This window comes from Amphibalanus amphitrite, unplaced genomic scaffold, assembly GCF_019059575.1.
Source record: "Amphibalanus amphitrite isolate SeventyFive unplaced genomic scaffold, NRLGWU_Aamphi_draft 001121F_arrow, whole genome shotgun sequence".
Taxonomy (NCBI): Eukaryota; Metazoa; Arthropoda; class Thecostraca; order Balanomorpha; family Balanidae; genus Amphibalanus; species Amphibalanus amphitrite.
Genome location: NW_024882615.1, coordinates 190,227 through 203,951, shown reverse-complemented (window position 1 = coordinate 203,951; position 13,725 = coordinate 190,227). Strand labels below are relative to the sequence as shown.

The following is a 13,725-nucleotide window of genomic DNA, read 5'->3' as shown; positions in this document are numbered from 1 at the left end:
ATTGTCCGCGGCGGCTAATAGCCCCCGGCCTGTCGCTGTCATGTAGCCGGCCATGACAAACGAGGCCGAAACAGTGAGGAATGGCCGGGTCACGGCCCGCCGTCTAAATCACAGCTCAGGTGGTGCCGAGCGCAACCAAACTGGGAACAAGGCCGCGCGGAGGACGGGGAGGCGAGACAGCGTGGGTGACGAGATTGTTGAGCATGACCATCAGATGCAATTGAATGGTTAACTACCCCGTCCTTAGGTACCGGAGAGCTTGGGTACCGGAGACGGCGATTGCTTTACGTTTACCGACTGATGATTTGAGCACTGCTTGCGAATTCACGCAGACTCAACTTGAGATCCCCAAGAAGCGTGCAGACAAATTTAGCTAGTATTTCAATATTTCTACGAACTTTCGCAATTCCTATCAATCATTCAGTCCAATCACTTCCCAACTGAGCACAACTACCAGAGAACTAATTAGAGACGGACGAAATAGGCCGATAGATCCTTAAAATAGTAACAACCTTCCAGCCTCTCCAAATGCAGAAAGCTTACGGATCCTTGTTAGCGAGGGAGGATATTGCTAACGAAGATCCGCGACATCATCTCAAAATAGCCATGACTTTCCGAACCCTATTCGGGGCATAGTCGGACCGACAAAACTTGCTGTCTTAATTAATCGACCGGATTTTGCCTGAGGGCGTATAAACCGCCACACCACCGAGTGTTACTACCTTGCGATTTCAGAAGCGATGTACCGGCGTAGAAGCGTGGCAGTCAAAACTGACAAAAAAGGAAAAATGGTGGGTAGGAAGAGCAAGAACCGCGAATTCGCGTGATCAATCATGATTGTAATTTACTGATCAATACATCTCTGCGATACAGCACGTGCCGGGAGTAAACGCATTCGCTAGGTATGGATAACATATCAGGGAACTTTACTAAGAAGTCTCCGCAGCGTCAAACGCGCTAATGGTGTATGCGCACTATGTATATTGCTCGTTAGGCTTCTTTATGGCGATGACAATGCGAAGAATGACGTCGGAGTCGGAGACGTGTTTGAAACGCATAATAATGTATAAAAGCTTTGCTACTGTTAAAGAGTTCTTCTACTAAGAGGAAGGATAAGAAATAAAATAAGAATACTTATTCACGTATTAGATCCGCCCGGATCTCGATGTTGGTTCATTCCTTCGATCTTCTAACCCCTTCCATTCTCCATCCCCACAATATCCCACCCCCGTCCCCCGAGCCCCCGCTCCCCCCCCCCACCCCTCAGCGTCTTACCGACGGTGGCCATTAGGTCGTCGGGCAGCTTGATGAGCGTGTAGCAGGTGTTGGTGACGTTGTACTCGAGCCGCGCGCACGGCAGGGTGGCCACCACCTCGAAGCCGTCAGCGGCCTCCAGTTGGACGGTCACGTCCTCCAGCAGCTGGTCGTTCAGCGTGTTCTTGCAGTCGAACTGAAATACAGCGGAGGGCAGCCGGTCAGACGTGTCAGAAGAACGAAGCAAAGGTATGATAGACGATACGAAATAAGAGGCGCAAAAACGGGCGAGTGACAACACTATCAAATTAGTAGCTACGCAAAGGTCATCATCAAAATACGAAGGAAGCTACTTGGAATAAAAATTGCTTGAAGAAGCACAAGAAAAACAAGTGATGAAACCAGCACAATGATCACGCCTGAAAAGTGATGTCAGAGTGCCAGAATGGAACCAGCACATGGATACTCGGAGCCGCCAACTCCGCATTGAGCACACTATGCTGATTAATCACCTGTACTAGGCCCAATGTCGCCAGTTAGCACACCAATTCAATCAATAGTTCAGGCACGGGCAGCCAACGTGTTGTCCCAGTCAAACAGGCCCGCCCTAGTTTGCCGAGTTGGAAGAGTGGGATGGCGAAGTGGAGATGCGTTCGTTGTAATTCAAAACGGCCACTGCCCCCGTGCTGGGACCGAGCGCACTGATGATAGAAGCCGGAGAGGTAAATACGCGGGAAAACGTCTCCGGAAACGTCGCGATAGAACAGGACTACCGTCCGATTATTTTAGGACACGAGACCATATATGGAATGGTGGAAGCCGAACAATGACTCTTGTCGGTCTTGCCTGCATCCGGCGAAGACAGCTGGAAATGGAAATGAGCACTGCACACTGCTGTATCCGGATTCCGGTGCCGTTCTTAGTACCGAGATAAGAGCTGAGCCAGGAGCCATGGCCTTCAACGGATGACGGTGAACGGCATCACTATTTTTCGCCGACGTGTCACGTGTCATTTTCGACATCTGTGAAATGGCGGAATAAATATTTTGAAGCAGAACCCGATTGCACCGCCATATCAACAAATATGAAAGATAGAACGGTCGTTTCAGTCATCTTCCCAAAAATATCATAGTTACGTGTCAGACGCATCAGCACTCAACGTGGCCCAGTTCCGTTTACAAATAATAGCCAATCGGGTGAAAAAGAAACTTGATCCACAAAGAGGCAAGCACACAAGTGCATATGGTCAACGGCACGGAAAGAACGCCATGCGACAAAAACACACAAAAAGATGTGGTCCAACATTGTATGTGACCGACAGCGACCACAAAGAGCGCGCTGTTACATTGATAAAACACGGGGTAAAAACGAAGCAAATAAAAAGATGAAAAGATTGAGGTCGAAAAGAGAAAAGAGCATTGTTCCAAGCTTTATACAAAATGCATCGTTATTATGGGTTCACTTCAATCGAAACGTCAGGAACATAACACCGCAATATCTGTCACGAAATGCCATATCCCAAATAAAGCCATTCATAAAAAATGTGCAACCGACCTGCATATATACAATAAAAAATTGATCTGCAATACTCCATGAATTGCACTGGTGTGGAAGGCAAATGGAGAATGTTTTAAAAGCTGCAAAATTCATATTGACCCGCATTCGATAGAGGACAAAGAGCCAGTCCAATCACATCATTCCAAACGCTGCTTCAGGATATTTAAAGGTCGTGCAAATCATGAATACCTCCGGATGCATATTGACCATTGTGTACTACTCAAGGATGATCCTGACCAATTCTGATCCTGGCCTACCTTCACCGATCGGCCTGGGTCACGAATGACCTGCCTATTGTCCACAGCACAATATTGGGCAGCGTTGTGAATTGATAACGGTAATTGAGCACTAAGCAGCTATGTCAGTCAATCGAGAGACGGCAAGTATCCTCATCAATTATAGAGCAAATCTTGTAGCTATCGAATGACAGCAAAGTTACATGTGAATCCAAACATGGATATTTACAGATAATGAGGGATTTGAATATCTGGAATCCAAACAACTTTCAATCAGACTACAACACCCCGATCCGATCCTTTGCTAGGAATCTTTCACAGAAAATACTAAACACAAACAATGCCGGGTAATACATACACAAGATGCACCATTTACGGAGATCGAGATACCGACAACCATCGACAAGCCCCGTCCTGCCAGCGTCGCCATTGCAGACACAGTCGTTTTCAGAACGGACCGTAATCGGGTTTGGAGCGGAATGTCTGTATTATCGGGACGTTTTCTTACGATCGTACCGCTGAAAAGACCGGTACATCGGATGCCGATCGGTCGCAGCCGGCTGTCAATTGACAGCAACAAAGCCAGCAAATCTTCCACACACAATGCGACACAGCCGCACCATCAGGTCAACAACACTCAGTATTATTCAGACGCAGTAAGTCATGTGGCGGGGAATTTACTCGTTCGCCTATTTGGAGCATAAAGATAGTCACTAAAAGCGTCGCCATCAGTTGAGCCCTGTATCGGTTAACAGAACCATGCGACCAAGCCGATCTTGCTCAGAGAGTAAAAAGGCAAATAAATAATGTCACGGGAAGATCAAAGTTTCCTACACAGACAGGCATTTTAAGATCGGCATGCGTTCTCCATCTCAGCCTTGAACATTTGTTTAGATGGTGAATTTTGCTCCAATAAACGGATGCAGTGATACCAAAGGTGAATAGCTGGAATCCAAACAACTTTCAATCAGGCTACAAAGGTGCCGGTTGCTCATACGCGCCAGGGTACCCAGCCAAGGCCAGGGTCATGGGCCGGTCTCGACGGAGGGTCACAGGATGTGCGCCGTGCCGCCATGACTGACGTCAGGTGGCGCCGACCGCCGCCGATGGTCATCAGGTCAGGCTGACGCGCTCCCGTCCAATAACACCGTCTGCGCGACGGACCGGCAGCGACGGACCGACACCAGTCGCCTCTGAACGGCGCCGACGGACCGCTGACGTCACCAACCGACCGAACGGGGACGGGCCCGCTCACCGCGGAACGGACAACTGCAGACTCAGCCGCCGCGGGACCAGCGGCGGCCACTGAGCACAAAGGTCAAGACGTCCAGACGGTAAAGATTCAGCAGCGGTAAAACACCCAACGGAGATAAGCCGGGAGGTTGTGATATTTGGTTGTGCTTTTGAACCTACGTCACTGCGATTACCGGTAGTCTGTTTTTCGTATCTTCTACCTTCACTCAAAGACGGTAAACTCTCTAATCACGTGCTCCAGCGAACATCTAATTAAATCAACACCGCTGCAAAGTCAATTTTTATCTCGAACGCAAGATCGAACGTCTGTCCCCTTGGCCTATCTCGTTAATCAAAATGCAATGTTCTTTGTCAAGTGAAATGCATTTGCATAAAAAGGTGTCATCATATTTTCATTCTGGCAAAATTATCCCTTTCTAATTTCATTATGTTTTCAAACAACAGAAGGGCAATGGCCTTGGTCTCAGACAAGACAAAATGATCGTAACGTTTTCTTTCAACGTTTCAAAGCAAAAGAAATGTGGGTTAGGTGACTGAAATAAGGCGGGGAAGAAGGAGCACAACCAACGAATATCGCCAGAATAACGAACTTACTTCCTTGGATATCAGAAAGAAAAGTGTTGAAGGCGCGGAGATACACCGACGGTGTTGGCACAGTTCAACTCCGTCATGCTTTCAGCGCAATATTGTGGCGGTCACACTTCGGCCTCCCCTCACTGTGCGCGCGCGACCGCCTCCTGCCGTCTACTTCCCTCACTCGGTAGGTCACTTCGCTCTTCAACTGGAGAACCTCGAACGGTCCTATCCACTTGTTGGACAGCTTCGGACTGACGCCTACCTTCCTGTTCAGGTTTGACACCATGACGAGGTCCCCCGGGGCGTGCTGACTGAACCTGACGGTCTGTTTCTGGCTGTAGGCGCGCCTGCTATACGAAATATGGTGTTATTGTTGCTATTACCTGCAATCATAATATAAGCCCTAAGGCGTTGGTGATTGCCAGTGGTCAAAAAGTCATGTCAGATGATAAAGATCACCAGCAGCTTTCGACAATACCTAATAGCTGCTAGAACTAAAAATGTTTCGACGGCGCTGTAGTTCAATCGGTTGACAAGGTTTGGTCAGATTTGTCCAAACATGTTAAGCTCGGGAGTTTTTTGAATTTATGACCTTCAGTGGCCTTCACTATTGACCTCAGCAAAATGCGGTATATACTATATACGTATACTGCTGAAAGTAATTGTTGAGAGCTCTATCGATTCTTGCCCGCGTCTTCGTATCTTTTTTACTTTTCGGGATGATCGCGTGAGGCAGATAGGAAAACTAAGATGAAGCAAATCTGCCTGGGGACCCCCAAGCGGGCGTGGGCTAAGACAATTTTGTTATTCGTCGGTGTAAAAGTTATCGCAACGTTAATAAAGCAAAACATAAATAAAGCATTTGAAAAAAATATGGCAGAGCATAAAACACATTTAGCTTCTTTTACCCAATGAAAAGGAAGTGCAAGGTTTAAACTTTAAGCAAGAGCGCTTCGCACAATGCAAGTACCTATGAACAGCAAAACGTCCTTGTGTATAGGTCGGTAGTCAGTACCAATAAACCGTGGTAACGATAATACAAGCGATACTCTAGCTTAAAGGTTTCTTTTCCGACTTTATCTGCGCAGCAAAGGCGAACTCCAACACGAGCAACAAACTCTTGCAATGAGTGGTGGGCCATGCGGTCAAGATTTGAAAACTATACCCAAAAAACGTGCTGGAGGGGCAAAACATCTTTGAGTGAAGGTAGAAGATACGAAAAACAGACTATAGTGTAAAACATCTCACCTACAGCGGTCGTATAAGAACTATCACAGTAGCCTTTCCAGAGCTATCTATTGCCACAAATCTCAACTCTATACAACTACAACACTAGCATTCGGAAACCCGATGCTGTCGTCGTTCACCGCTGAAAGGCGATCGCTGACGACCTAAAGTTGCCATTGAAGTGCAGTCAGGCTTCCGTCCCGGCTCGCCTTTCATTTCCGGGCTGACGTCAAACTGTCCAAAGACGACAGGTTGAACCGCCCGGATTTCGGCCCAAATCTGATCTCACAGCGCGGCTGGGTAGAACCTGAGACACCTCACCGCCCGCTGAGTTCAGCCATCGCGTGCAGGCCACGCATACCTTTCCTCCCTGGTGTGTGCAAAGCTCTCACAATCTTCCTAACTCAGAGAAATAGACTAGAAAGTTTACGACAGGGACTTACAATGCCACTACAGCGCACAGGCACCGCCGTAATCTACTCTTTACCCACGAGTCCCAAAAGGTCAGCGTGAGGAGCACGTCCGGGTCTACGCCTCGCACAAACTTTCCACACCCACTCTGAGGTAGCGCCGGCCACACGCCGCCGAGCTAACTCCGATAGTCCAACTTGCATACGAATGTCCACGTCCTGTTTCTGCACTGCTAACCGCGACATAGCAATCTCTCACTTCGGCCCGATGAATCCAGACTCCGTCCAGTCTCGTCAACGAAAGGGCCCCGTTCCGAAAGACGCCAGATCAGCCAGCTCATCCGACTCCAAACACTAGGCTTCCAACGGCGACCACCGCTCCACCACCGTTCACCACGTTCCGTCAGCATTCTCCTGTTTAGTTCCATCCAGCCCATAATGATACGAACCGCCAACCATTTATCTCATTATCCCTCGCCAGCCGTCCGTTCAAACCGACTCGTTACTAATTCCGATAATGTTCTCTCGGCTGAATTAACAAACAGCAGTCACAACATTATTGACGAACAATGCCTGTTGTTGCATCTATGTCCGGCTAAGCCAGCAGCAAATTAGGCACAAAAGGACCCAGCGAACCGATTGCAATCAATTCCTAATTGAACTTCACTAATGAGCTGCTGACAATGGAGAATTTAGAGCGGTCAACGAGAGGCGACTGCGCGGTTTGGGTGGAAAGTCAACAGGACTTGGTAAGATAAATCCAGCATTACATCGGCAGGGTGATGCATCGCGGTAATCCGGGAAATTAAAAATGTACTGACAGTGAGAGTAGGCACGGATTAGGGGGTTTCAGCAGTGAGGTGATATCATTTAAGTTTTAAGGGTGACTATAGAAACTGCGTCAATTACCGGCGCTCCTAAGTTTTGCCAGAACGATATATGTCCAAACAAATGGCCAATAACTTGAATTAGCCATGTTTTGCGTCGTCTAATTTGATTGTTTTGCAGCTCTCTCCTAGCAAGTTTGCGACTGTTCTCGACATTCCTAGACTAGAGCTGGTGAAGGTAAACTAAATAAAACGGGAAAGCCGCTGCAACTGAACGTGGATATAACTAAAACGCAGCATGGCTTATGGTTTTAAGAACTGACCTGCGTCAAGGTGACATTTTTACCTTTTTTACATGAAAACATACAATTTTAGTAATTAACCTTGTCAGAAACTACGCAATATTCAACATCCCTGAACTGTCGCGACCAAAATCATTAAAAAAAAAAAACTAAAAAATGAGCTCACGTTGACCAACCGTCACAATAATGGACACGTCTAGCAAGAAACGGTTATCTGTTTATAATCGGCTTTGGCATCACCGAAATATATTCTTTACGCGTCATCGATCCGATTAAGTCGCCATTAGAGGGCTGTATAAGCTGTGCCAGCATCCCTGCGACAGCCCCGGCCCACCCCTATGACAGCTGCCCCTCCTCCCACTTCTGGCCAGCGATATCCTGAGCCCCGCATTAGCGAGTCAGCACGCCGATCAACATGGCTCCGTCTCTCAGATGAACGTTCCCCGGCGCCGCGAATTTATGCGGACCACTTGGCGAAAACGTCCCGGCATCATTTGCCTGCACCCGTCCAATTTCTACTGGATCAGCAGACGTTCACTTCAAACAGACCACTCAGCTAGTCTCAGTAACGAAACTACACGAAACGATACGGCAATATACGAGACGCCACGGATGTTGCAAAGCTTAGATACGCGTTGTTATACCCTACCTACACCTCCGTCAAGCTGCAGGGGTCTCACCCCAACACACCCAGACAATATCGCCACCACAAATACCGCGCTCCCTTGTGAAAACTTGTCTCGCCAAGCCCACAACAAATAGTCGCCCAATTACACCCCTGCCACGGACCAGACGGGACGAAAATTGCCGACGCGGACCTACGAACCCACCCACCAGTGCCGCGTTAGCTTGCGCGAGAGCAGCGGACAGCCTCCATTCTCGAGAACTCACCTGCAGTACGACATGGTGTGCAAAGACGTGTTTGATGCACTGAACCACGTACTCCGTCTCGGACTCTGTCAGCTCCACGGGCTGCGAGGACTTGAACAGCGGTCCCAGCTGCTGGAACTCGGGGATCTTGGAGAGCTGCTCGGCGAACACGTCCTGGCGCGTGGCCGTTACCTGCGGGGACGGGTAAGGTGGGTCAGAGGGCTGAGCCGGGTAGCGCAAGACAGAGAAGTCAGGGCATGACAGGGCAGGGCAGGGCAGGGGAGAGCAAGGCAGGTAACGGCAAGGGAGTGAACGGCAAGGCAAGGAGCGGGTTAGAGCGTCATCCGAAAATCGACTCAAAACAAGACCGCATTGCAGATAAGAAATGGTGGATTCACAAAATGACAAAAATGTAAGGTGTAATTGACCTGACATTGGATGAGACTAAAACGCACTGGAATCCGATTAACCGATTTCCAGAAGGCGTTGATCGAGTGCGTATGTAGGCTGGCAGATCGCGTCAAGCTGGAGCCGACATACGACATTAGGAGTCAAAAGGTACCGATCTAAAACGTTTCCTTCGTATGAACCACGAACTTTCGGGTAACAGGCACCATCGTACTTTGATCCCTACTTTTCGCCAAACCTTGGACTGTAAAGCGGTGCCTAGTGCGCTTTGCTTTAAACGCCGTAGTTCCCCAGATAAAAGCCGCTTGTTCTTTTAACATCGTAATAGTGTTATAATAAGGATAATTCAGGAGCAGAGCTGTCAGAAACCAGTGAGTTGGGCATTAGGTACTGTCAAATCATAGTATGGAATGTGTGCTGACCAGCACCTCCTTGCCGAGTCGCTCACGCCCGATCGACGACGAATCAAAGTCTATCTGGGGATTTTCGTCTTCAAACGGCGTACATGCGTTTCAATCACCCGTCCATTCCAGTCGGTCCTTGAAGTGGCGTTCAGTTCGGAAGGTTCTGAGAGTGACCCGTTTTATCTGCCACCAGCGCGGGGGCTGTGACCCCGGGGCCAAAAACAGCCCCGCGCGGCGCAAATCCGGGCGCCAACCGGCCACCCTACTGAGGCGAGTCGATGCATCTCAAACGCCTCCGGGGAAGCTGGCGAATTGAGCTGCCAGCGTGCCTTCCTAATCTGCCCCGGGCAGCAGTATAATCGAGTCAGGCGCGCACTTCAAATAGACAGATATTCATCACGGGTCACGCGCTTATAATAAGATCCCCCCCGCGGCGATGTCTTAAACGATTAAGGTTATATATGAGCGAAATCTCGACCGGTTGAGCGCCGCTCTTCGAGAATATTTCCCCGCTCTTCGCAAGGGACGAGAACAACTGCGTTACGGCACAGACATAAGTTTCACCTTGTCCATTTGCAGGCTTGGAACCCCGCAGCCTCCCACTTTTTCTAGGCGTTGGCTGTTCCACGAAGTCTCCGAGACAGTATAGTCGCAGTTGGCAAATCCCCCAGTAGCCACACGCACCCACCGCTTCCCACCCTATCTATTTCCGCCGATAGCTCGTAGCGCCGAGTAAGATTTATATAGCTCCGAAAACACCATCGACCCGTCGCGACTTTGGCCTGGTCAGTGTCGCCAATAACCAGGCGATCAGCAGAGCTTTGTGTGGCGCGGGTCAGTGTTGGTCGCCACGCCGCCCACAGTTACCAACCTTTTGTGGGACGATAGCTACACGGCTATTCTCACTCAGGTTAGGTCAGAAGAGAACAGGTTGGGACCGGGCAGGAAAAGGAGGGGGCAAGATTCCGATACTCAGGAGTGCGCGAAAACGGACATCCAAATCATAATCACCACAGTGTCTAGGTACTTATTTTCGAGAAAAAATGTGAAAATGTAGTCAGTCCATGTAAAGCAAGCAAGAAAACAGGTCAGGAAATAACAAAGCTTATTTGTGCCACACAAAGAAGCCGAAGAGATTACCTCCGTCGAAACATGAAAGCAGCCTTTCTTGAGCCCCGATGTTATTAAATGAAATAAAATAATCCAGCATAAAAAATAGATGTTCAGACGAAAAACAATTTAAGCTCTGCTGCGGCACGTCTCAGAATTTGGCGTAAGCAAGACAAACAAAATGTGAGGCCGTTGAAACAAAGGAGGCAGCATGCTAATAACTGTTCATCTAAACAAGTCAAACACAAACTCGACATGACCCGAGGCAGCCAGCAAATAACCTCTCGCTCTCCCACCAGCCCGTCACATTCACTCTCTCCCGCCCATCCTTCCCTCCCGCTCTTCCGTGTACCCCCCCTCTCTCTCTCTCTCTCGTCCCTCCCCTGTCTCTCTTCTATCCTACCTCCCCTCCCTGCCGGGACACCAATGCGACTCTCACCTTCTCCTCGGGTTTCCTGCTGGAAGCGATCGAGCCCTCCGGGGCGGCAGCACGACTGTCGGTCGGAGCCGCCTCGGCCACCGGCACGGAGCGCAGGTCGAACGGCTGATCGGCCGGGCCCTGAGAGTACGCCTGCAGCGCCTTCTCCAGGCCGACCAGAGAGACCTGCGGGCGGTGGGAGTGACGGTCAGGCCACGCGACACGGTAGTCAGATAGTAGACAAATCCGAACAGAGCAATGAAAAATTAAATGCAAAGAGATGTATTGCAACCAAGCGTTGACAGACAGTACCAAAACCGAGTAAATTTCATTAAAATGTGTTTGGACTGCTACCATACGCTCCTATACGGACCTGGACCAAACCGGACCTGGATCCAAGATCCTTAATAAACTGGGCCAGTGAAACATCACAAAGGCCAGACCAGCCCTCTCTCAATCTCCCTCCCCATCCACGGGCGCAGGGCGTTAAGCTCTATTCTCCGGGCCGCCGCTGCCAGTCCTTCCGGCGCCATCTCATTTCGTCGCCGTAGCTCCTAATTCGGGTTCGTTAGTCGCGCCTTAAACGACACGTGGCAGCGCGCCGCGCCCGTGTCTGCGTTCGGCCCCGGTGCCCAGGGTGGTCTGCCCGGCGAGTCGGTGTCTAAGCCAGTGGTGTATGACAAAACACATAGCGATGGGAGAGGTCGACGGACTACAGTGGCGGTCCACTCATCGGCCTATATGCGTCGTCTGTTGCGATGGCTCTGTTGTTAGGCCAGATACCAGGGGAATTACTAGAATCCGAACCCGCACTGTGGAAGCTCGGGTCTAAATTTCAGTGATATTATACACTGCTATATCAACCGAATTCCAGGTTGACAGTTTCCGAGGCGCGTAGCTGATCATTTTCATCACCTGGCCGACATTTCTATTTATGACGACGTCCAACTCGGTCACCACAGCAGCTAGGCAGAATTTCGATAGCAATTCCTACTAAAGCCTCCAGTTTACCTGTCGAATACAAAACCATAAGACCACCTTACCAACAGTAATATATACTGTCAGATATTTTAGTCAGTTTCCTCGCAAGGTGCGATAGCTCCGTGTTACATATCCACATCCACGCATTACGCTGAGCACTGACCTGTAGCGAGTTGAGGATGTACTGGTTGTTGAGCGCCGCCTGCTGCTGGTCCAAGATGTTGTAGTAGTAGGTGGCCCGGTCACGAACCTCGTCATCAGAGTCCATCTGACAGCGCTGTGGGAACCGAGAAGAGGGTTAGGGAGGATGACGGTTGAAGAGGGTATATATCGTCGCAGGCGATATACACCATACACGGTGCCAGACACAGTCTTAGCACAGACAAGGCAGACCAGACGCACACAGCAAGACGCAGGGGTAAAGAAAACACATCCAGTTTAGCTGAGACAGGCTTAAGCAGCTACGCAATGGAGGCTCACCTCAACTGAACTCTAGAAGACAAAATAAATACAAAAGTGAATACGAGCTGCAGCAAATCTGAGCAGATAACCGCCGACCGGTGAAGTAATCGATCCGCACGGATCTCGAAAATGGGACACGGATGTGAAACAGGCAATACGGAGGAACAGCGCATCGATAGCAATAACCGCACCCACCAAGTCAGGTGAAACCTAGCGAACTACGCAGACATCCAATTAGTCATTCAAATCCAGTCTCTACTCATCGCAACTGAAAGTCATTTCCAACGTTTTTCATCGTCAAAAACACGCACTGTTTCCATAAAGTTATGTAACGTTACTGCTAACAAGCGCGTCTCCGCGCAAGTGGCACTCAACTGCGAACTAGGATGTTTGATATCGCAGAACAAGAGCATTCATTAGCCAGACATGCACGGCGTGCCTTCAAACGCTCACAGTGCCGCATGCTCATGCTAAGTTACATAAGTAAATAAAAAAGCACCGCGATGATCAATACCTAAAGTTTGGTGGACAGATTTTATCAGAGATTCTGATAACTCAGCGCGAACAGCTGAGCTTGAATATGTCATCATCTAGCAACTTCTAGCCCACGTGTACCCTATGTGATGCCGACGGTGAATTGATGAGCTCTGCTGCATCTACGTGCTTCACGCCGCTTGCCTACAGTCCTGATGTAAAACAACAGAGTTGTAGCCATCTTATCTATTGTATAGACCGCAAACTACATGTACAGATGTTTGGAGTTGGGTTTGTTGACTATTAGTGTTGGCAGTACCCAAAAAGCCGCAACAGAAAACGCTCCAAGTTGGCCAGCCTGTAGCCGACCAGTCCCGGATGCAGTCACCAAAAGGGGTGGCGTTGGAGCCTGGTAAATAGCGGCAATCCATTCCGAAGCAGGTCCACCACCTAATCGAGTTTGCCTACAGTCTCCTCCACCTCTGTTCGCGACTAGCTAAAAACCGGGCTGGTTTTGCTGCAAAACATTGACCAAAAGAACCTCTGGGCCATCGTCATTCAATCGCTGCAGCGGCTTCAGCATACGTGGTGCAGCTACCCACCCGCATTTCCGATAACGCACACGAGACGTAAGCGTAGGCTTTTCCTTATTGGATCAAAGTTCAACTTGCGAATAATCTTGAAACACTTCTACTATATTAGCCGGTGCCAGAAATAGACTGGCTAACACACCCTCCCTGAAACGCCGGATCACAACCAGACGAATCTACGTCAAAGCCCAAATGGATGGCTACTTCGGTAGCGAGCGCTCTGAATGGGTCAGAATTTATACAACTATAAATACTCGAGTCGAGCGGCGCACTCAGCCATGCATACAGTCAACATGTCCCAGCGGCCATTCGGTCCAAACAGCCATCGATAAGCGTCGTCGACGATCGGAATCTGGCCGTCGACG

General features: G+C 49.4%; 1 protein-coding gene across 1 annotated transcript in view; it reads right to left on the bottom strand.

Moving 5' to 3' along the window:
- Nucleotides 1-13,725, bottom strand: part of LOC122370305 (coatomer subunit gamma-2-like) — a 52,415-nt gene that overhangs the window by 18,894 nt on the left and 19,796 nt on the right. The window contains exons 10-13 of the mRNA XM_043345776.1: nucleotides 11,998-12,111; nucleotides 10,875-11,039; nucleotides 8,535-8,705; nucleotides 1,276-1,450 (exon numbers count right to left, since the gene is read on the bottom strand). Coding sequence (XP_043201711.1) covers nucleotides 1,276-1,450; nucleotides 8,535-8,705; nucleotides 10,875-11,039; nucleotides 11,998-12,111 — 625 coding nt within the window. The remainder of the gene's footprint in view (nucleotides 1-1,275; nucleotides 1,451-8,534; nucleotides 8,706-10,874; nucleotides 11,040-11,997; nucleotides 12,112-13,725) is intronic.